At 40.2% G+C, this 25,354-nt stretch overlaps 1 protein-coding gene across 1 annotated transcript in view; it reads left to right on the forward strand.

The window, feature by feature from the left end:
- The window catches only part of USH2A (usherin), an 815,986-nt gene that overhangs the window by 616,564 nt on the left and 174,068 nt on the right, over positions 1 to 25,354 (forward strand). The window contains 4 exon segments of the mRNA XM_032639255.1: positions 9,332 to 9,536; positions 14,709 to 14,906; positions 15,657 to 15,811; positions 18,272 to 18,470. Of these exon segments, the coding sequence (XP_032495146.1) occupies positions 9,332 to 9,536; positions 14,709 to 14,906; positions 15,657 to 15,811; positions 18,272 to 18,470 (757 nt within the window).

Genomic DNA, 25,354 nt, shown 5'->3' on the forward strand with positions numbered 1-25,354 from the left:
ATGATGGCCATTCTGACTGGTGTGAGATGATATCTCATTGTAGTTTTGATCTGGATTTCTCTAATGATTATTGATGTTGAGCATTCTTTCATGTGTTTGTTGGCAGTCTGCATATCTGCTTTGGAGAAATGTCTATTTAGGTCTTCTGCCCATTTTTGGATTGGGTTGTTTGTTTTTTTGTTATTGAGCTGCATGAGCTGCTTGTAAATTTTGGAGATTAATCCTTTGTCAGTTGCTTCATTTGCAAATATTTTCTCCCATTCTGAGGGTTGTCTTTTGGTCTTGTTTATGGTTTCCTTTGCTGTGCAAAAGCTTTGAAGTTTCATTAGGTCCCATTTGTTTATTTTTGTTTTTATTTCCATTACTCTAGGAGGTGGGTCAGAAAGGATCTTGCTGTGATTTATGTCATAGAGTTTTCTGCCTATGTTTTCCTCTAAGAGTTTGATAGTTTCTGGCCTTACACTTAGGTCTTTAATCCCTTTTGAGCTTATTTTTGTGTATGGTGTTAGGGAGTGATCTAATCTCATACTTTTACATGTACCTGTCCAGTTTTCCCAGCACCATCTATTGAAGAGGCTGTCCTTTCTCCACTGTACTTTCCTGCCACCTTTATCAAAGATAAGGTGTCCATATGTGCGTGGGTTTATCTCTGGGCTTTCTATCCTGTTCCATTGATCTGTCTTTCTGTTTTTGTGCCAGTACCATACTGTCTTGATTACTATAGCTTTGTAGTATAGTCTGAAGACAGGGAGCCTGATTCCTCCAGCTCCCTTTTTCTTTCTCAAGATTGCTTTGGCTATTCGGGGTCTTCTGTGTTTCCATACAAATTGCGAAATTTTTTGTTCTAGTTCTGTGAAAAATGCCAGTGGTAGTTTGATAGGGATTGCATTGAATCTGTAGATTGCTTTGGGTAGTAGAGTCATTTTCACAATGTTGATTCTTCCCATCCAAGAACATGGTATATCTCTCCATCTATTTGTATCATCTTTAATTTCTTTTATCAGTGTCTTATAATTTTCTGCATACAGGTCTTTTGCCTCCTTAGGTAGGTTTATTCCTAGATATTTTATTCTTTTTGTTGCAATGGTAAATGGGAGTGTTTTCTTGATTTCACTTTCAGATTTTTCATCATTGGTATATAGGAATGCCAGAGATTTCTGTGCATTAATTTTGTATCCTGCTACTTTACCAAATTCATTGATTAGCTCTAGTAGTTTTCTGGTAGCATCTTTAGGATTCTCTATGTATAGTATCATGTCATCTGCAAACAGTGACAGCTTTACTTCTTCTTTTCCGATTTGGATTCCTTTTATTTCCTTTTCTTGTCTGATTGCTGTGGCTAAAACTTCCAAAACTATGTTGAATAAGAGTGGTGAGAGTGGGCAACCTTGTCTTGTTCCTGATCTTAGTGGAAATGCTTTCAGTTTTTCACCATTGAGGATGATGTTTGCTGTGGGCTTGTCATATATGGCCTTTATTATGTGGAGGTAAGTTCCCTCTATGCCCACTTTCTGCAGGGTTTTTATTATAAATGGGTGTTGAATTTTGTCGAAAGCTTTCTCTGCATCTATTGAGATGATCATATGGTTTTTCTCCCTCAGTTTGTTAATATGGTTTATCACATTGATAGATTTGCATATATTGAAGAATCCTTGCATTCCTGTAATAAACCCCACTCGATCATGGTGTATGATCCTTTTAATGTGCTGTTGTATTCTGTTTGCTAGTATTTTGTTGAGGATTTTTGCATCTATGTTCATCAGTGATATTGGCCTGTAGTTTTCTTTCTTTGTGACATCCTTGTCTGGCTTTGGTATCAAGGTGATGGTGGCCTCGTAGAAGGAATTTGGGAGTGTTCCTTCCTCTGCTGTATTTTGGAAGAGTTTGAGAAGGATAGGTGTTAGCTCTTCTCTAAACGTTTGATAGAATTCACCTGTGAAGCCATCTGGTCCTGGGCTTTTGTTTGTTGGAAGGTTTTTAATCACAGTTTCAATTTCAGTGCTTGTGATTGGTCTGTTCATATTTTCTATTTCTTCCTGATTCAGTCTTGGCAGGTTGTGCATTTCTAAGAATTTGTCCATTTCTTCCAGATTGTCCATTTTATTGGCATAGAGTTGCTTGTAGTAATCTCTCATGATTTTTTTTATTTCTGCAGTGTCAGTTGTTACTTCTCCTTTTTCATTTCTAATTCTATTGATTTGAGTCTTCTCCCTTTTTTTCTTGATGAGTCTGGCTAGTGGTTTATCTATTTTGTTTATCTTCTCAAAGAACCATCTTTTAGTTTTATTGATCTTTGCTATCGTTTCCTTCATTTCTTTTTCATTTATTTCCGATCTGATTTCTATGATTTCTTTCCTTCTGCTAGCCGTGGGGTTTTTTGTTCTTCTTTCTGTAATTGCTTGAGATGCAAGGTTAGGTTGTTTATTCGAGATGTTTCCTGCTTCTTAAGGTGGGCTTGTATTGCTATAAACTTCCCCCTTAGAACTGCTTTTGCTGCATCCCATAGGTTTTGGGTCGTTGTGTCTCCATTGTCATTTGTTTCTAGGTATCTTTTTATTTCCTCTTTGATTTCTTCAGTGAGCACTTCATTATTAAGTAGTGTATTGTTTAGCATCCATGTGTTTGTATTTTTTACAGGTCTTTTCCTGTAATTGATATCTAGTCTCATGGCATTGTGGTCAGAAAAGATACTTGATACAATTTCAATTTTCTTAAATTTACCAAGGCTTGATTTGTGACCCAAGATATGATGTATCCTGGAGAATGTTTCATGAGCACTTGAGAAAAATGTGTATTCTGTTGTTTTTGGATGGAGTGTCCTATAAATATCAATTAAGTCCATCTTGTTTAATGTATCATTTAAAGCTTGTGTTTCCTTATTTATTTTCATTTTGGATGGTCTGTCCATGGGTGAAAGTGGGGTGTTAAAGTCCCCTACTATGTATATGTTACTGTCGATCTCCCCTTTTATGGCTGTTAGTATTTGCCTTATGTATTGAGGTGCTCCTATGTTGGGTGCATAAATATTTACAATTGTTATATCTTCTTCTTGGATCGATCCCTTGATCATTATGTAGTGTCCTTCTTTGTCTCTTCTAATAGTCCTTATTTTAAAGTCTATTTTGTCTGATATGAGAATTGCTACTCCAGCTTTCTTTTGGTTTCCATTTGCATGGAATATCTTTTTCCATCCCCTTACTTTCAGTCTGTATGTGTCTCTAGGTCTGAAGTGGGTCTCTTGTAGACAGCATATATAAGGGTCTTGTTTTTGTATCCATTCAGCCAATCTGTGTCTTTTGGTGGGAGCATTTAGTCCATTTACATTTAAGGTAATTATCGATATGTATGTTCCTATTCCCATTTTCTAAATTGTTTTGGGTTCGTTATTATAGGTCTTTTCCTTCTCTTGTGTTTCGTGTCTAGAGAAGTTCCTTTAGCATTTGTTGTAAAGCTGGTTTGGTGGTGCTGAACTCTCTCAGCTTTTGCTTGTCTGTAAAGGTTTTAATTTCTCCATCAAATCTGAATGAGATCCTTGCTGGCTAGAGTAGTCTTGGTTGCAGGTTTTTCTCCTTCATCACTCCCTTCTGGCTTGTAGGGTTTCTGCTGAGAGATCAGCTGTTAACCTTATGGGGATTCCCTTGTGTGTTATTTGTTGTTTTTCCCTTGCTGCTTTTAATATGCTTTCTTTGTATTTAATTTTTGACAGTTTGATTAATATGTGTCTTGGCATATTTCTCGTTGTATTTATCCTGTATGGGACTCTCTGTGCTTCCTGGACTTGATTAACTATTTCCTTTCCCATATTAGGGAAGTTTTCAACTATAATCTCTTCAAATATTTTCTCAGTCCCTTTCTTTTTCTCTTCTTCTTCTGGAACCCCTATAATTCGAATGTTGGTGCATTTAATGTTGTCCCAGAGGTCTCTGAGACTGTCCTCAATTCTTTTCATTCTTTTTTCTTTATTCTGCTCTGCAGTAGTTATTTCCACTATTTTATCTTCCAGGTCACTTATCCGTTCTTCTGCCTCAGTTATTCTGCTATTGATCCCATCTAGAGTACTTTTAATTTCATTTATTGCATTGTTCATCGTTGCTTGTTTCATCTTTATTTCTTCTAGGTCCTTGTTAACTGATTCTTGCATTTTGTCCATTCTATTTCCAAGACTTCGGATCATCCTACTATCAGTATTCTGAATTCTTTTTCAGGTAGACTGCCTATTTCCTCTTCATTTGTTAGGTCTGGTGCATTTTTATCTTGCTCCTTCATCTGCTGTGTGTTTTTCTGTCTTCTCATTTTGCTTATCTTACTGTGTTTGGGGTCTCCTTTTTGCCGGCTGCAGGTTCGTAGTTCCCGTTGTTTTTGATGTCTGTCTCCAGTGGCTAAGGTTGTTTCAGTGGGTTGTGTAGGCTTCCTGGTGGAGGAGACTAGTGCCTGTGTTGTGCTGGATGAGGCTGGATCTTGTCTCTCTAGCGGGCAGGTTCACGTCTGGTGGTGTGTTTTGGGGTGTCTGTGGCCTTATTATGATTTTAGGCAGCCTCTCTGCTAATGGGTGGGGTTGTGTTCCTGTTTTGCTAGTTGTTTGGCATAGGTTGTCCAGCACTGTGGCTTGCTGGTCGTTGAGTGGAGCTGGGTGCTGGTGTTAAGATGGAGGTCTCTGGGAGATTTCCGCCGTTTAATATTATGTGGAGCTGGGAGGTCTCTTGTTGACCAGTGTCCTGAAGTTGGCTCTCCTACCTCAGAGGCAGAGCCCTGACTCCTGGCTGGAGCACCAAGAGCCTTTCATCCACACGGCTCAGAATAAAAGGGAGAAAAAGTAGAGAGAATTAGTAGAAGTATGAGGAAAGAAAGAAGGAAAGGAGGAAAGGAAGGAAGGAAGAAAGAAGCAAAGAAGGAAAGAAAGGAGGGAGGGAGGGAGGAAGGAAGGAAGGAGGGAGGGAAAGAAGGACAAAAGACAGAAAGAAAGAAGATACAGTACAAATAAAAAAGTATAATATAGTTATTGAATTAAAAAATATTTAGAAAAAAAAAAAGGGACGGATAGAACCTTAGGAAAATGTTGGAAGCAAAGCTATACAGAGAAAATCTTACACGGAAGCATACACATACACCCTCACAAAAAGAGGTAAAGGGGGGAAAATCATAAATCTTGCTCTCAGAGACCACCTCCTCAATTTGGGGTGATTCGTTGTCTAAAGGAGGGAAGGAAGGAAAGAAAGAAAGAAAGAACGAAGGTAAAGTATAATAAAGTTATTACAATTAAAATTAATTATTAAGAAAAAAAATTATAAAAAAAAAAAAAAAACCATGGATGGATAGAGCCCTAGGACAAATGATGGAAGCAAGACTATACAGACAAGATCTCACACAGACGCATACACGTACACACTCACAAAAAGAGGAAAAGGGAAAAAAATCATAGATCTCGCTCCTAAAGCCCACCTCCTCAATTTGGGATCATTCCTTGTCTATTCAGGTATTCCACAGATGCAGGGTACATCAAGTTGATTGTGCAGCTTTAATCCGCTGCTTCTGAGTCTGCTGGGAGAGATTTCCCTTTCTCTTCTTTGTTCTCACAGCTCACAGGAGCTCAGCTTTGGATTTGGCCCTGCCTCTGCGTGTAGGTCGCTGGAGGGCGTCTGTTTTTTGCTCAGACAGGACGGGGTTAAAGGCGCCGCTGATTCGGGGGCTCCGGCTCACTCAGGCCGGGGGTGGGGGGGGGGGGGGAGGGAGGGGCACAGCGGCGTCAGAGGCGGCGTGACGTTGCACCAGCCTGAGGCCCGCCGTGCGTTATCCCGGGGAAGTTGTCCCTGGATCCCGGGGACCTGGCAGTGGCGGGCTGCACAGGCTCCGCGGAAGAGGGGCGCGGAGAGTGACCTGTGCTCGCACACAGGCCCCTTGGTGGCGGCAGCAGCAGCCTTAGCGTCTCCCGCCCGTCTCTGGGGGCTCGCGCCCGTCTCAGGGGTTCGTGCTTTTAGCCACGGCTCGCACCCGTCTCTGGAGTTCCTTTAAGCAGCGCTCTTAAACCCCTCTCCTCGCGCACCAGGAAACAAAGAGGGAAGAAAAAGTCTCTTGCCTCTTCGGCAGGTGCAGACTTTTCCCCGGACTCCCTCCCGGCAAGCCTTGGTGCACTAACCCCTCAGGCTATGTTCAAGCCGCCAACCCCAGTCCTCTCCCTGCGCTCCGTCCGAAACCGAAACCCGAGCCTCAGCTCGCAGCCCCGCCCGCCCCGGCGGGTGAGCAGACAAGCCTCTCGGGTTGGTGAGTGCTGGTCGGCACCAATCCTCTGTGCGGGAATCTCCCCGCTTTGCCCTCCGCACCCGTCGCTGTGCACTCCTCCGCGGAGCCGGGGCTCCCCTCTCCGCCTCCCGCAGTCTCCGCCCACAAAGGGGCTTGCTAGTGTGTGGAAACTTTTCCTCCTTCACAGCTCCGTCCCACTGGTGCAGGTGCCGTCCTTGTTCTTTTGTCTCTGTTTTTTCTTTTTCTCTTTTGCCCTACCCAGGTACGTGGGGAGTTTCTTGCCTTTTGGGAGGTCTGAGGTCTTCTACCAGCCTTCAGTAGGTGTTCTATAGGAGTTGTTCCACGTGTAGATGTATTTCTGGTGTATCCGTGGGGAGGAAGGCGATCTCCGCGTCTTACTCTTCCGCCATCTTCAAGGTCCCCCGCCCCTTCTTTTGTCTGTTTTCACTGATCACTTTGGTGTTGGACTTTCTAAACTGATGTTTTAATTTTTTCTTCTTGTTTCTTGCCTATTGATTAACTCCTCATCTTTTTCAATGTGATGAGATATCGCCTTAACTACATCTTTCCACCTTTCTATTGATTTCTTGTGGGGGTGTTTTTAGCTATCATATTATTTTTTAGTTTTTAAGTGCTCTTTCTTGTTTGCTGATTATTACTTATATCATTCTACTCTTGTTTCATTCGTGGAACGTCTTTTTTTAATCATTCTGTAAATATTCATTCCATTGTTGCTTTTTTTAATTGTTTGCTTTATTCTTTGAATTGTCTCATTTGTTTGGTACTATTTTTTGCCTGTAAAATTTTAGTTTTTTTAGTTTATTTTATTGAAGGATAGTTGATTTACAATGTTGCATTAATTTCTGCTGTACAGCAAAGTGATCCTGTTATATATATATATATATTCTTTTCCATTATGGTTTAAGATTGGTACTATTTTAATACTCAAAGAAGTATCCTTAATACTCCATCCTACATCGGGATGGCATACATGCCTGGCTGCCATATGGAGTATCCAGTAGCAAGGAGGGCTGGGGTTCTCACTGTGCAATATGCAGAATTGCATTTAGCTTTCCCACTCTGGCTCCTGGCTTATATCTTCCAGTGGACCCTCTCTATTTTTTTTTTTTTTTTTTTTTTTTTTTTTTTGCGGTACGCGGGCCTCTCACTGTTGTGGCCTCTCCCGTTGCGGAGCACAGGCTCCGGACGTGCAGGCTCAGCGGCCATGGCTCACAGGCTCAACTGCTCCATGGCATGTGGGATCTTCCCAGACCGGGGCACGAACCCGCGTCCCCTGCATCGGCAGGCAGACTCTCAACCACTGCGCCACCAGGGAAGCCCTCTATTTTTTTTTTTTTTTTTTTTTTTTTTTTAGTTTCACCAATTATTTTCTACGTTTTTCCTCATTTTTCTAATCCTTGGCCAAATGCAGCTCTAACAGCACACATACTGCTCACGTTCTAAGCTATGATGTCTTCCCCAGAGTGGTGAGCTCAGGAACACTTGACTTGCTTTGACAGTTATCCCAGGGCAGAGTTTGCAGAATATTTAGCCATAGTACAACAGACCTCCTCAGCTTCCCAAAACCCAGTACGTATTTCTTTGCCATGGCCTGCTTAACCCTAAGCCAATGCCATATACTTTAGGGTTTTGTTATTGTTAAGACAACATCCAACTTCAAAGTACTAATTTGTGTTTTTGCCAGAATACACTGGACTATGCTGAGGTGAAAACAGACATACTCATGTACGGAATGGGTCAACAGAATGAATTTTTTTAAACCTTTCTTGTGACAGTCCAGTGTGAGACTGGCAGATCTCCTTCATGCAACATCTCAGGAACCCAAGTCGCTTCCATCTTGTGGGGCTTCACAGTGGAAAAAGGGAGAGAGTGGATGACTGCACATGTATGCGTCTTCCCTGGATACAGAAGGCATCTCTCCTGTACACAGTCGCCCAGACATTTCTAGTCACATGGCTCTTCTTATTGTAGCTGGACTTGAAAATCTAGCGTTCCAGGGGAGAAAAGGCAAAAATGGGCACTCCTGGGCACATAGCCTTGTCTCTGCCACATCCATCCACTTCCGAGCTTCCAAAAACGTGTGTTACTTCCCTTCCTGTTTCCTTGGACTTTCCATATTCCTTTATTTTCATTTGGTTGGGCTTTAAGAGGAAATGACGATAAATGCACATGTTCGATTCACCATACTTAAATGGAAATCCAGCTATATTTTTCTGAGGCAGCTTTACTTTGATCATCGTTGGGAAAATAATTTAACTTATTTTAGGTAAAGAGACTGAATGTAGATCACTTTTAAATAACAAAAATGATTTTAAATAAGTTATGCTACCTATATAAAGGGAAGATGAAGTAGAGCTTTGCCTTATAAGAATATTGCCTTATTTATATCTCCTGTAATTTGGGATGATGAAGTATTTCATTTTCTGAGATTAGCGCCTACTAGTATTTATCAATAGCTATAAAATGTCCAGAGATTCACCAGAGAAAAAGTTTATAAATATAAATAATAATGATTATAATGAGAGTTCATGAAATATTTAAATTTTCTAAAACTTGGATGCGGAATACTTCTTATTAGTCCAAATTTCCCAAGAGCACAAGAAGTGCAGATTCTCAAATTTCACATTCTTTATTTTGTCTAAAACTCCATTAGGAAAGTGTCAAAGTAACAATAATAAAATAACGACTCCTGTGATTATTTATAGCATATCTACTAAGTGTAAGGCATTTACGTTATCTCATTTGAGTCATTCAAACAAACCCGCATAGTAAATTGAATTTCCATTCTTTCACAGAAGAAGCTGAGGCTTTGAGCGGATAAGAGACTCGTTCAAGGTCACAACACCAATAAGTTGCAAAACTGGATTTTGAATCCAGATCTGTGTCATTTCAAAGTAACTGCTCTTTCTAGTATACACACTGCCCTCATTTCTTTTTATGAATTTTGAGGTGTTCATTCATGAACTAAGCACAGGAAAATTTCATTTGAGAGTCGTAAACACCTATGCCACACGTGTCTAAATGAACGTTTTCAATTCCCTTCCGCCCGCCCCACCTCTACCGCTTGACTTAGGAAACCAAAGTCTGCGGGACCGTCTGCCCCGCGTCTATGGAAGCCACAGCGCACTGCGGCAGGTGTGACTTCAACTTTACCAGTCACGTTTGTACTGTGATAAGAGGATCTCACACTTCCATCGGGAAGGCATCAGTCGAAGAAATGTGCTCATCTGCTGAAGAGCCTGTTCATATGGGAAGTGTAAACACGCTCTCCTTCGCAGGTAACAGAAAGGGAGCCACCTGCCCACGGCTTAGAAGGGGGAGTGAAAAGCTGCTGAAAACGCAGATTTATTTCACTCTGACCTCGACTCCCTCCTTCACCTCATATCAATTAATTCCATCATACTTACGAGCCAGAGAGTTACCAGGCGGTTCGAGGCACAATCTGGATCTGGTCAAAGTTCGTAGTTTAAAGTTTTTCAGAGTCGAACTTTAAACAAGGATGTACTCTATTTTAAAGTGAGCCTGTAGAGAATGAAGAACAGAGAAATAAATTAGTTATGTGACCTTTAATGGTATCTCCAGTTAATTTGCAATGAGCCTACTTTTCTTTCTCAAAAGTTGGAATGCAGGCTTTCAATAAGTGCCATGAATGAATGTTGTTATTCTTCCAAGCAGAAAAGAGGTAGAAACCTGTCTGGTCACTAAGACCTGGCGGCGTCATTCCAAGGAGGGGACAGACTGCGCAGTGAAGTCAGTATCACTTTCCTGATCTTGGGTCTGGGGCCAGAGACTGTGCTCTCCTGCAGCCTGGTGTTTCCCCAAGATGACCAGCATCTTGGGAACAAGAACCTACATGGTTATTGAAAATAGTCATCTCCAAGCCCCATCTTAGCCCCTACTGCATTAGTCCAAAATAGTGATTCTTAGGCTTGGCTGAGTCAGGTGAAAGATGCTGTAAATTGTAGGATCATCTCCAAAATAGTTCTGCCAGCTATTAAATTTTTATTATTCATCCACTTACGTAAGTCCCTGCTTAAGTTTGTTTTTTGAAAAATTAGACGTGTGTTTGTACACACACCTGTTGTTTAGAGTCAAATGGAATACATTTAAGTGACGTAATTCAAGCCAGCTGAGGTCAAATAAACACTAAAACCACTGTATCCCATCATGACTCATCACTCTGCCTTACCCAGCCGATGGGGGCTGATAATGACAAACCTTGAGAAGGAAAACAGTAAAGCGGGATACTGGGATGAGAGGGAGTAGATTAGGAAGGGAAGGAAGGAATAGAGATAAAGTTTACTGAGTATTACTTAGTTCCAGTGCTGTGCTAGACAGTTTTTTTTTTTAAGTACAGTTGATTTACAATGTTGCGTTAATTTCTGCTTACAGAAAAGTGATTCAGTTATACATCCACACATTCATTTTTTAATATTCTTTTCCATTACGGTTTATCACAGGCGATTGGATATAGTTCCCTGTGCTATGCAGTAGGACCTTGTTGTTTATCCATCCTATATAGAATGGTTTCAGTCTGCTAACCAAACTCCCAGTCCCTCCCTCTGCCACTCCTCCTTTGTGCTAAACATTTTTAAACCTTATCTTAATTTACCCGTAAAGCAATCGGGTAAGGATGATCATTTCACAGATGAGGAAACTGAAGGTCAGATCTGTAAAAGTAACTTGTTGTGGTAATAGTCAGGTTCAAATCATGTCACCTTTAGGAGCTGCGGATGTAGTGGACTCCACATGGTATAGGGCTCCTTTCGGAGGGCTCCAAACCTCCCTCAAGCAGTTCCTTCCACCTGAAATGTTCTTCTTAACCATCACACTCAAGGCCAAGGTCAGAATTCACGTTCTCAGTTTAGGCTTCCCAAGTCCAGCCCCCTCTCTCCTCTGTGCTCCTGTGACACACGGCCATGCCGTTCACCACTTCTACCATGTATGTGTCATAGGCATCTGGACACTTGTCTCGTCTCTTCTACCAGATTGAAGTATCCACATGAATAGAACATTCCTGTTTAATTTTACCTTATTTTTTTGATTTAGCACACTGTAAGCGAACAAAAAAATATTTATTGGAATGCCTTTAGGTAGGAAAAGCCTCGGATAGAAAACAATTGGACCACTAATCTCTTCCCACTCCCAGTTATAGATTTAAGTCATGAACCCTCATTTAAAAATTACTTGGGGGCAAAAAACAAAACAAAACAAAACAAAACAAACAAAAAAATTACTTGGGGGCTTCCGTGGTGGCGCAGTGGTTGAGAGTCCGCCTGCCGATGCAGGGGACGCGGGTTCGTGCCCCGGTCCGGGAAGATCCCACGTGCCGCGGAGCGGCTGGGCCCGTGAGCCATGGCCGCTGGGCCTTACGTCTGGAGCCTGTGCTCCGCGACGGGAGAGGCCACAACGGTGAGAGGCCCGCGTACCGCAAAACAAAACAAAACAAAAATATTTTAAAAAAAAAACAACCCCAAAATTACTTGGTTTTCTTCTAAGACAGGTCTCTGCTTTTATCTGCCCTTGGTAATCAAGGTCCAGATTTTGAAGGGTTTTTAAGACATATTTGCAGTAGACCTCTCCAGAAGAGAATAGCTGTTTCCACCCACTGATATAATATTGCAGGGGCTTTTAACATCCATATTTCAGATCGGTTTGCCTACCAGAAAACACTATAAATTGAATATGAAAAATAACAAAATTTTACTTTTCATGAAAAAAAATTAAGCACTCAAATGCTGCTCAAACAAATTCCACTGAGGCCAATTTAGAAGAAAAGTCAACCATTTTTAAAATTGACAATTAAAAGCTACAACCACCAGTGCTGACCAAAATTCATTTGTTCTTACAATCATTTATTTATCAAAAATATTTATTAAATCCTTACTAATAACCAGTCAGTATATGAGGACCAATAACTTGAAAACTAGTAGGAAATTCCATCAGGATTTGAAGCTAATATGAAGAGATAGGGAAATTAATACATAATTACCTCTAATATAAGAAACGATGTGCAAGTAAGTTCTATGATAGAGATAAGCATAGGATGCTTTGGAAGACTATTGCAAGGACACCTAACCCAGACTGGAAAGACTTCAAGAAGGATACTGTGCCCAAGGAAAGAACTGAAGGGCAAGTTAGAGCCTATCAGTTTAAGGGGAGGTCGGCCAGGCAGAGAGAGCAACACATGCAAAGTGCAGGAAGCAGGAGGAAGCCCAGCAGGTCTGAAAAGCAAGTATCTTGATACGGATGTAGCACATATAAGACAGAGAAAGTAATGGAGAGGAGGCCAAAGAGCGGGGGTCCGATTATGAAGGCCTTTTAGGCCACACTAAAGAATTTACCTTTATACCGCAATGAATGGATAGTTAGTGAAGCTTTTTAAGCAGTGGGATGACACAATTATATACACATTTTTGGAAGGATTGCTCTGTTAGCTAAAAAAAATGATTGGAGACAAATATGTATGGGACCTTTCAGCAATTAACAAGTAAATATTGAGCAAACATACCGCCCCAAAACCCAACACCCTCATTTATCAGAATATTAGCCCCCTGTAACATGTAGAATGATTTTGAGATAAAAAGTTAAAAATAAAAGAAGAAGAATAGTTGGCAATTCTGGCAAAGAAAAAAAGAGCTCTGAGAAATGAGAGAGATGATTGAGGAAAGGTAAAATTTCAACAAGTGATTCCTTATGTGTAAAGCAAAAAGAATGCTTTTATGGGCTGGGAACATCTTTGAAAGACCAGGCCTCACAGGAAAATATAGAAGTAAGGCTAAGACTTGAGAGAGTCAAAAAGGAGAAGAATGAAATACAGTGGAGGAAAGAACAGGAATAAAATGTGGACAGTTGCCACAGCTGAAATTAGAAATGGCTACACAATAACAGTTAAGGCTTGAAGGCTACACAATAACAGTTATTCGCAGTGAATAGTTTAATCTGCTATAGCAAGAGGTTCAGAAATATAGTTACCATCTGTGGGTGAGTGGACGGACGGTCTGGGCAGCTCAGCCCCACAAGGTCATTCAGGATCTGGTTTCCTCCTCATGCTTCCAAGTGGTACAGCCTGGGTTGTCCCAACATCCTTAGTTCCAGCCCATCAGAAGGGGTAAGAGTGCTAACAGAAGGCAAGTGATTTCCTCTTCAGAAAGTGATGCACACGTTACCCACATCACTTCCACACTCCTTCCGTGGTTGAGACCAGTCGTGTGACTACACCAGACTGCCAAGAAAACTGGGAAATGTAGACTCTGGCCAAGAGGTCTCTGACCAGGAAAGAAGGGGGATCTGGGGACCCACTGGTGGTCTTCACAGGTACAAAGCAGCAAATACCCTCTTACTGGAAAAAATGAAGACAGAAATACATTTGTATAGCAGTTTACATTTTATGAATTTCTGCGGCATAACTTACTGCATTTTATTTTCATACAAACTCTATAAAAGAGGCAGGGCAGGCTTTATTGTAAGGAGATGCATGTAAGGAGAATGTAGTCAAATAACCCGAGTGGATGGAATGAGAATTAATGCTGCATCCATTGGAGATAGAGCAGGTGGCCAGGAGGACCTCTTCTGATGCCCCTGTCTGATTATCATCCAGAAACTGCCACACAAAAATACAGATGTACATCTTCGAAATTCACAGAATTAAATAAGTGGAAAGCAGATTTAAATTATTAAACTTTCAAGGAATGTTTTGGTAAATTTGTGGCATTTGTACTTCCAAAGTTATTAAAGCTCAAAACTGAACTAAGATGTTTGGGACACCGTTGAATCACGTGGATGATTAATAAAAGTTTTGCCAGGCCAAAAATCTCAGCAGGTTGGTTTTGTTGTTTTAATTAGATTGGTGGTTTTGGGGCTTGGTTTCAGTTCTGGTTTGGGAGAAGATGAAGGAAGTATATATAGTACACTATTCATGGTACATATAGTAGAGTGTGAATTCATTTTTATTCATTAAAATTGTACTATGATAAGCTAAGTTACAAGTCCTGTATCTCATGACAACTACATTATAATTCATGTAATAATTTAAGTAATATTGACAATGTAATAATTGGTAAAATTTATAATAATAAAACTATAAAAGAATCTTGCCAAACCTGCCTCATACAGAAGTAAAGAGATCATGAACTTGGGAAGCATTAACATCTAATGTACTTTAGTCTAGCGCTTTTACTTTTCAATCATTTCTTTAATGTGTCCATATTTCTCTACTCAAATAGGTGAATTCTGTTCTGTGCAGTTTCATATCTCTGCAGCTAATAAGCACTTGTAATATTTTTTATGACTCAGAAAGTAAAGATCTTAGAGCTTTATTTACATACAATAGGATTAGTGCATTGAGCATATATTTTTAAATGTTTAAGGTTTTGATATTTATTTTTGATATGATGGTAAGAAAATAAATATTTTTACAAACCCCGCTGTCCGATTCTCTGTCTTTCCAGATGTGAACCTGGAGCCCTACATGACATACGAGTATAGGATTTCTGCCTGGAATAGCTATGGGCGAGGATTCAGCAAGGCTGTTAGGGCCACAACAAAAGAAGATGTGCCTGAGGGAGTGAACCCCCCCAGGTGGACCAAAATGGATCATCTTGATGATGTAATAGTCCTCAACTGGAAGAAGCCTATACAACCAAATGGTATTAAGCTATTTTTAAAATTCAAATAACATAATCCCGTAAATCCATAAGGAAATTGAAATTAGTGTAGTCTACATTTAATTGGCATGCATCTAACCACTAAAAAGTATTTGCTGGTAAAGGAAACTTCAGGTATGTGTCAACCAATCATTCATTTTGTGAAATAGCCCTCACAAATTTTTAGCCAAAAATTATTTTCCTTGAATCCCAACATATGCCTGAGCTGCTTTCAAATAAGAAAAGCATATTATGGGAAGGCAGAATAGTTTTGAAAGTCAATGTTTGATAGTGAGGGGAAAGAAACAACTGACTGATTATTTATGTCAAGAATCCATCTCCTCCATAAGAGTGAGTGTAATTAAGAGCTGCTTGAACATAGCAAAATAATAGCAATTTAAAATTAAATAATGCAGGCTTCCCTGGTGGCACAGTGGTTGAGAGTCCGCCTGCCGATGCAGGGGACACGGGTTTGTGACCCGGTCCGGGAAGATCCCACATGCCGCAGAGCGGCTGGGCCCGTGAGCCATGGCTGCTGAGCCTACACGTCCGGAGCCTATGCTCTGCAACGGGAGAGGCCACAACAGTGAGAGGCCTGCGTACCGCAAAAAAAAAAAAAAAAAAAAAAAAAAAAAAAAAAATTAAATAATGCTATATTATCCCATTTCTTCAGACCTCTAAGCCATCTGATTTGTTTAAAAACAGTTAAAAGAGTCTGACACTCAAATTCAGGCCTTTCTCTGCCTCTTTTAGGTCCTATTATTTACTACATTCTTCTCCGAGATGGAATTGAACGTTTTCGAGGAACATCGTTGAGCTTCTCTGATACGAAAGGAATTCAACCTTTTATGGAATATTCATACCAGCTGAAAGCTTGCACAGTTGCTGGCTGTGCCACCAGCAGCAAGGTAGGAGGAGTTTATCTAAACTCTGGACAGAATTATCCAGTGTTAAGACTATATGAAGGTCCAGGTTGTAGTGCCAAGTGCCAAAAAAGTAGGGTGTCCATATGGTGTCTCAACTGAGTACCAACACTTCCTCCTGAAAGGAGAGATCACCACAAGAAAAATTTATTCAAATATCAATGTTTCATTTATCAAAAGAAAAAAGTTGAACCAGTATTATCCCCTTAATCCACTTTTCCTCCACCAACTCTTTTTAGATGTTCTTCTATAAATCCATAGTAGTTCCCAAGCTATTTCTCAGCTTAAAAGCTTAGAAATTCTATTTAAATATCATTTCAGCAAAAATTGCCTGCTCTTGAAGAACAGAGGAAAGGACAAAGGAGCCTGACATAGAAAATAAAATAGTTCCAAGGCTTCTGCAACAGCCTTGACAAGAAATAATGAAGATCTGAATTCATGCAGCCGGGGTCAGATGAAGAATATCAGAAAGATATAACAGATACCAGGGCACAAAAACTACAGGACTCAGTAGTCAGCTACATGTAGGGGAGTAAAAGGAAAGTATTGTGGGTATTTTCAGGATATCTGGCTTGACCAATTTGTTGGTCATGGTGCCATTCTGCAAGCAAATCAAGAAACAACAGAGGAGTATATATATATATATATATATATATATATATATATATATATATAATGGAATACTACTCAGCCATAAAAAAGAATGAAATAATGCCATTTGCAGCAACACGGATGGACCTAGAGATTATCATACTAAGTGAAGTAAGCCAGACAGAGAAAGACAAATATCATATGATATCACTTTATGTGGAATCTAAAAAAAAAAAGAATACAAAGGAACTTATTTATAAAACAGAAATGGACTCACAGACATAGAAAACAAATTTATGGTTACCAAAGGGGAAAGTGGGGAGGAGGGATAAAATAGGAGTTTGGGATTAACATATACACACGACTATATAGTAAAACAGATAAACAACAAGGACCTACTGTATAGCACAGGGAACTGTGCTCAATATCTTATAATAATCTATAAGGTAAAAGAATCTGGAAAATAATATATATATGTATGTATAACTGAATCATATTGCTGTATGCCTGAAACTAACACAGGACTGTAGATCAACTATACTTCAATTTTTAAAAAAGAAGGAGGAAAAGTTAAAAGTAAAGAATAAGATTAACATTTTTAAAGCTTTCAAAAATATATTCAAGAGGAGGAGCAGATAGCAGAATGGCAGAAGAAAATATTATTTGGCACTTTAAGTGAAAATGTCTAGTCAGAAGCTGGATTAAGAAGTGACTGAAATTTTCTGGAAAGATCTATGAGGGAAGTTGAAGCAGGGAGTTTGAGTGTGGTCACGTAAGGAGAAAAGAGAGAGAGAGAGGCAAAAACTGAAGACCACAGATGACCAGCCCCCTTGGGGATGCTACTGAGCGAAAAATGGAAGAAACAATCAAACAAGTTAGGAGGAAAATAAGGAACGAGCCATTTCATAGATGCCAAGCTAGTCAGAGGAGACCCAGTTTTCATATGGTTTAAACTTGAGAAGCGCAGCGTCTTCACACACTGTGCAAGAAGCATCCAAGTAAAACGTTCAGTCACACACGCCAGCCGCAGCTCACGTGAGCTGCTTTTTATTCAACAGACCCCAGAAGCATCTCTGAGTGCCCCACCCGCTAAACAGAAGGCAGCTGATTGGCCCAATCGACAGTTAGGGTCCGAACGGTCCTAGAGCCATTCCGTGCTTTCTGCTTAGCAGAATTCCTGCCTACCAGATGCCAAAACAGTTGGTGAAAAAGTGAAATCAGACTTCATTCTGTGAGAAAACAAAGGCAGCCAATTTTCTCCCAAAAATATATTTTGACAACATTGAGTAAATCACTGGTTGATTCTTTTTTTCTTCTCACTTGGTTCTCTTTCTAGAACATTGGTGCAGGCACTGGAAAGTCATCCTGGGTATCATAGGAAGAGTACAGAAAAGGCTGCCCATTTATACTGTTCAACGTGTATTACATGCAAGCAAGTTCAGATGTGGGTTTTGCTCCAAATTTACTGGTGCTTAAAATGTACAAAATCAGGCTGTTAAAATGCAAAGACACCGATGGGCCATATGGAAGTTATCAAGAGTTCTCTAGTAAGACAGTCTGCCAGCCAGCTTTTACTTGTTTAAACTGAGAGCTGCAGTCTGCCATCAAAATTGTTGTTGGACCCGTGGTAATAAATGGTAGTCGAAGACTTATAGGATATATTCAAGGTCAGATTTCATTGTTTGAATAGGATGCGAGAGAAAGAATTTTAAAAAAGAGGGACTGCTTCTCCAAGCCCTGCTAATGATATGCCAGGCCAGACAACAACATTTTAAAACAAAAGTGACATTCTCATTGATCAGAATACCTAGTGTACTATTCCAAGAAATTGCTGTTTAATTCCTGTGTTTTCAGGTCGTTGCAGCTACAACCCAAGGAGTTCCGCAAAGCATCCCTCTGCCAAGAATCGTGGCCCCCAGTGCGGAGACTCTGCATGTGAGCTGGGATGTCCCTCCTAAGCCAAACGGCGTCATTAAAGAGTACCAGCTCAGGCAGGTTGGGAAAGGTCTCATCTACACTGACACCACTGACAGGAGGCAGCATACGGTCACAGGTGAAAAAAAAAAAAAGAGGAAAATGTACCGGAAGAGTCTGTCACTGTGGTTAGGGGGGCAAAGCCTCCCGGGGGTGTGCGTTTGATATATGAGGTCACTTCAAAAGGACGTGTTCTCTTGACATATGGTCAGGTCCCACTTATCCATGCTAATAGAAGAGCCCACACTGGCAGCAATAAGCCACAACAGCAGATAACTTCAGAAATAATTTATAGTTGGCTTTGATATGCATTATGTGTAGGGTTTTTGCATCAGTATTAAGTTCTTTTTTTTCTTTTTCAGACAAACAGTAAGATGCATTTTCATTCCCCAAGGATATACTCATAGATAATGGTGCTAGGATAGCCAAGAATGTACTGGAAGGCAGTAGAAAAATCAGCCAGAGGCTAACAGTTGTCTGCTGCGTGGGTAATTAATACACAGAATAGTTGATAGTTGACTGGTTATGACAATTTGTTGTTATTATTAGTAACATTAATTAATAGTAATTGTATTATTTTTGTTGCTTATTATAACATTAGGTATTATAATTAGCTTTAATAATATAATAATAGTACAGTATAATAGTATAGTGTCAGATAATTAGTAGCGATGATTCTAATAATAATTAACATGTTTTAGTCTGAATGTCATTTCTGAAGGGAAGCATCTTCTGACTCACCAAGTCTAGATCAGCTTTCCTGATACACCATCACATCACCTTGTTTGATTTTCACCACAGACCTTTCACTGCCTGATAGTGTTTGCTTTCTATTTGTCTCTTTATGTCCCCCTCCACTGGAACGTAAGCTCCAGAATCGCAGAGACCGTCTCTACCTCGTTCAATACTGTATCTTTAGCACCTAGAACAATCCATGACTTTTCAGTAAGTGCTAAATAAATGAGGAATAAGTGAATTTAATATGTGTCAAATACTGTCCTAAGCCCTTGACATTTACGATCTAATTTGATCCACATCACAAACCTATAGGGCAGAGAAAATTATTACCCCCGTTTTACTTTTTTTTTTTTTTTTTTTTTTTTTTTTTTTTTGTGATACGCGGGCCTCTCACTGTTGTGGGCTCTCCCGTTGCGGAGCACAGGCTCCGGACGCGCAGGCTCAGCGGCCATGGCTCACAGGCCCAGCCGCTCCGCAGCAGGTGGGATCTTCCCGGACCGGGGCACGAACCCACGTCCCCTGCATCGGAAGGCGGACTCTCAACCACTGTGCCACCAGGGAAGCCCCCCCATTTTACAGAAAAGAATATTTCAAGAGATTCAGTAACTTAGCTCATTATTTAGATCTACTGAATCATCCCAAACAGTGGTGTAAGTTTAGATTCTGAAAACACAGAGAAGAGTTTACAAACTTTTACTTTTTCCCTATTGCCAGTAGCCTCTCTCCAAGGCCTCCTGAGTGAATGCCTTCCTTCCATTAGACCCTGTACTTTGCAGGGGGCTGTGATACCAGAGATAACGAAACTCACATAGAAGTGCAGAAAGGCCTGGAAAAGCATGCCTGATTTTTCCTTAGAGGAGGCACAGGCCTTGTTACACAGGTGGAAAAATAAATTCCACAGTTCCCTGACACACAAGCAAGCACTCATGGACAGGTGTCCACTGTTTTCCAAAAGTGTCATGAGCCTACAGAAGGTGCTTAATAAGTATTTGCGGACCAGCACATTGTGATCGTGATCTGAAGATCCTGAGCTAAGCCAGGGATAATGGGGATGGAGAAAGCCCTCATCCATTTAGATGATCAGATTTGTTCCTTAGATCCTAGGTCACTAAAAATGAAAATCATCACAAGCAATTGAAACGATGTTATTTTCCATAAAAAACTTAACATGTGTACGGTGCTTTATAATTTTAACAAACCATTTGCATTTTGACTCCTGTGATTCTCATCACTTCCCTATAAAAGGAGGGACTTTTTAATATCCACATTTGAAAGATGAAGGTGATAACTGGCCTGCTCGGGGTCCCCAAGGCATTCACTGCCTCCACCTATAAGGAAATCAGAATACCATTTCATTATATAAAAAAAATACATGTAGCCTGCTTGCTGTGTTCTAGATAGTATATTAAGTGCTCCAAAATAAGATTGTTGCTCTTAAGAAGCTCCCGGTACTACTGACAAGTTAAGGAATAGCTTGTGTAATGATACACCAACAGAACTCCGTACAGAATGGAGTGGGAGAAATCAAAATGACTGAGGATGGCCATGGAATGTTAATTACAGAGTTTTGAAAGCCAAGTTAAGGCCCATTAAGACTTTGTAGCAGTAAAGGTTTCACAATAAACTGGGATACAAGGATAAAGAATTCTCTTCTTACAGAATCCGTCTACTCAACCAGCAAAGGCTTTGAACTGTCGCCAGCTGTACTGGTTTGCATTTTTTTAGAAAACCAGAATTTACGTGCCGACGTACCAAATTCAATTGTGAGGTTCAAACCAACAGGATTGATAGCCTCCTTAATTATAAAAGCATTGCAAAGCTTTTTCTCTAAATACCTTCACTCTACCAGCTCTTCCTTTCATTATCATTTTTAATGGATATTTTCATGTCAGAGGATTTTATATGCATAACGTAATGGCAGAATTCCTCTTTTATTAGGATAAACATTTTAAAGTTTTTCTACCTAATTTTATTTTCTGTAAGATTATAAAGTGAAAAAATAATCTGTTAGAATTCATTTTAAACAGATTTAGAGAGTACTTCACTTGAGCACTCTAGCCCTAAAGAGTGATTTCTTTGTTAAATAAGAAAATAAACCTTCATTCAACAAAACCTTACCAAGTACAGTATCGTAATATGCAGTTCCTATGGGACAGGAATGGTGCCTGGCATTAGAGGATCTAAAACCCAAGATCTGTGTAGTGTTCACACATTTTATCTGCCAGGGAAAATTCAGTTCTATGGTTAGCTGACTGATCAAATTCAGTAGGGAAGTATTTTATGATGAGAATGACTATTTTATTGAGTTCATGGAATTAACTAAAATAATCAAATTTATTTCACATTCCATCTCAAACATTTGATCCAAGAGCTGCCTGAACCCTCTGGAGATAAAGGTTTTGCTTTTCTCATCATTTCCAAAACCTTGGCATTCCCTAAGTTACAGTCGAACACTGATGAAGCCGTAGCTCTAGTCATCCAGGAGCCTGAGAATCTAGGTCCTTACAAATGACAGAAGGGAGAGTGGGCACCTAGCATCAGCCGCATTGTCTCCGTGCTTATTTTTAATTACCTCAAAGCTTTAGAAACATGATCCCGTAAATGCTTTGTGGGAATAGTGGCAAATGCACTCATCATGTGAAATCCATAAATTGCTTATAATCCTCTCAAGACGTTAAAAAAAAAAAGCATTAAGTAATTGAAGACAGGAAGTCCTCAGTTAATTATTTAGAGGTGTTATCAATGCTCTAAGTAAACTGAAGCGTTTTCTGCTATCTCACGGAGCCCAATACCATGGGGACCAAGGGGTAGCAGCCATCATCTTCTCATATTCGCTAATGCAAACAGCGCGTGGCAGCTTGTCAATAAAAGACCTTTTCATATCATTTATTACTAAACATGCCCACGGTCCTGCACAGAGCAATCAGGATGTCAGTGACGGCATTGTTTTACTTGGGTTGCCACGTATGAAACGTGGGCCTCCTAATGTAGCCATCGGGATAGAGGAGAGGAGGAAAGGATTAATGAAATAATTGGGGCCACCGAGAACAAAATGAATTAATCATGTCGTCTTTAGCAGCAGACATGATAAGAGCTTATGTGTCTCTTAACTCTGGGGGAAATGTTTTCCAAATAATTCATTAAAAGTTGCTTATCGTTTCATTGCACTTAAAGGGGAAGAGTCACCAGCATTAAGTCAACAAGGAGAGAATAATTTGTCTTCCTTTCCCATCCCGTTAGAAGCTCATGAACACCTCCTGTGATAAAATAGCATAAATCCTAACAAGGCTAGTTGTAGCAGAAAATGTACTATTATTGCACTAAAACAGATATACTACATACCACTTTTGAAAAAAATGAGGACATAGTTTGACCATCAATATCCCAAAATGTGGACATTTTTACATGAGGATTTTACATTTAAATAACTCTACCATGTGCTCCCATCGTGCGCTACACTTGGCTCTCATGGTATTTATGATACTTTATTGAATATCCTTTCTCTTTGTCTCTGTTCCTCAACCAGGAGTTAAACCTCTTTAAGGACAGAGGCAACAGCTTCCTGTTTGCCATTGTGTCACCTGTACTGTGATCTATCACAGAACCTAACATATATTAAGTTTTTGAAAATCTTTGTTGAATGAATAAATATTGACTAGTAAACTAGTATCTGAGTGACTAGGTTCCATGTTGGTTGGATATAAAAATCACATTGTCAAACACAGCTAAATCTCAGCCAGGATGGGTGACAATTTGTGGGAACCAGTGCAAAATGAAAGCATGGGGCCCCTTGTTCAAAAATTATTAAGAATTTCAAGGCGATAAGAATAGACTCAAGCACGGGACTCTTCTAAGCATGGGAGCTGGGGTGACTCAGAGCATAGCTTGTGTGACCATGAAGCCAGCCCTGGTCTCTGGCAATCTGGATTTATTGGCAGTATAATTCATTTTTTTAATTTAATTTTTATTTTATGTTAAAGTATAGTTGATTTACAATGCTGTGTTAGTTTCAGGTGTACAGCAAAGTGATTCAGTTATACATATACATATATGCATTCTTTTTTCAGATTCTTTTCCCTTATAGGTTATTACAGAATACTGAGTAGAGTTCCCTGTGCTCTACAGTAGGTCCTTGTTGATTATTTATTTTATATATAGTAGTGTGTATCTTTAACTGAAACAGATGGGATGAAAACTGGGATGGCCCTCGTGTCCTCAGAACAGCTTTGGGAGCCTCTGTTGTCATGTGTGATGCTCTAGGCTGCATTTCCCCTACTACCACCTGACCACTGACCGCCAAGCATCAGACCTGTGAAAGTAGATGGGAGAATTCATTTTATTTTCATTTTTTAAATTCCGAGGAAAACCTTGAGCCTAAATACTTGCAAAAATAATAGCACAACATCAACCACTACTTCTCCCTTTCTTTTACCATTCTTACATACATAATATTATAGCCAAAGAATAACAAGCAACAGCTACCTAGACACCAATATTTAAAGGGAAAAAAAATTCCCCAGGAATCCCAGATATTTCAAGGTACTTTGCCTGGGCAATCACGACAGTTCTAGCCAACTCCCTTCCTCTGAGATGTATGTCCTTGTTGTGGATCATTTGAGCATCAGACTTTGCTGCCACCTGATGCCACATTCGGTTTCTAGAGCAGAAAATTCTGCTTGAAAATGTAGGGTAAAAGAGGCTTCAGTCTAGTACGACACCAGACTCCAGGGAAGAAAAATATGTATCAAAATAGTGTTACAAAAATCAAAAGCAAGGGTCTTTCCTTGGATTATCTTAATAATAGTCTTAATGTTAATATATTTGAAAAAGAGAGTCTGCCAAAGAAGTAACTCGTTCAGGAAGTACTTGGGATGAATCTGATCACTATTATATTGGGAAGAGGAACCAAATCTTTGGTCTAGAATTTCACACCAAATACAGAATTAAGAATGCAAATAAGCTTGTAGCAAGTAGTCAGAACTGAAAGCCGTGAAGTTGTTTCACTGGCATTTGCAAATGCAAGAGCCTCTTCGTTTGGATGTTTTGACGTCCGATTCATATGAGACATCAACTGAACTCCTGTGTCAAAGCCTTGATACAAAAATGGACAGTGCTGATGGCTCCTCTCAAAGAGTCGAGAACTTGGCTTGACTAAGCAGGATGGGGGACTGCTGAGGTCATGCTGGATGATACTATCAAGAAAAGGGGACTCTAGCATGTGAGCTCCTGAAGTATTTTACAATCAAATTTTGTAACACAAATCATAATTTAAATCACCTTAGAGGTCTCTAAAGTGATTCCATGATGTCTTGGTGTGCCAGTTTTGAACATTCCAGATTTTCACATGGAATGAGATTAATCTAAAATCGAACCCTGACAAGGTTGCCGGTAGATGCTGGAAATTCCTGGGAATCTCCATGAGCAGAGATCACTCTGGGGGGAGTGAGATCCTGGGGGGAATCACTTAGTGAGATCCCAGGCAGGTGGGAGCAAAAGGGAGCTCTTTTCAGCAGCAAGACTAGATGTGTGGTTCAGGTGGGCCGGGGCAAGCATCCAGTTTGGGTGAACTGATGCCAGGACAGGTAACCTGCCCACCGGGTGGACAATACTTGGTAACCACCTAACAAAACCTTTTTGAAGTAACTCAAGGGCTTCCCTGGTGGCGCCGTGGTTGAGAGTCCGCCTGCCGATGCAGGGGACGCGGGTTCGTGCCCCGGTCCGGGAGGATCCCACATGCCGCGGAGCGGCTGGGCCCGTGAGCCATGGCCGCTGAGCCTGCGCCTCCGGGGCCTGTGCTCCGCAACGGGAGAGGCCACAGCAGTGAGAGGCCCGCGTACCAAAAAAAAAAAAAAAAAAAAAAAAAAAAAAGTAACTCAAGTCTCTCAGCACTTGACCTAATTATTAACCAGGTTGATTGAGGAACTTGTGAAATTACATATTCGTTGGGATTATTTGATAATCCTTCAGAAAATAACAGATGATACTTAGAATAACTGGATGAATGCTTTCAGGTAGCGCTAGCTATCTGAAATTGGAATAGACAAGAAAGCCTTTTCCTGACTAGCTGGAGATTAAAAATTAGAAACAAGCTGTTCTTTATAGAGTACATCCAATGTAACTTACATAGGTATGGATTTTGTTTTCCAGATCATCTTTTTATGATCCATAGGCAGACTTTTTGAGGTCCCTTTTTAACACATGTTTAGTCTTGAAAGGGATGTTACT

This window comes from Phocoena sinus, chromosome 1, assembly GCF_008692025.1.
Source record: "Phocoena sinus isolate mPhoSin1 chromosome 1, mPhoSin1.pri, whole genome shotgun sequence".
Taxonomy (NCBI): Eukaryota; Metazoa; Chordata; class Mammalia; order Artiodactyla; family Phocoenidae; genus Phocoena; species Phocoena sinus.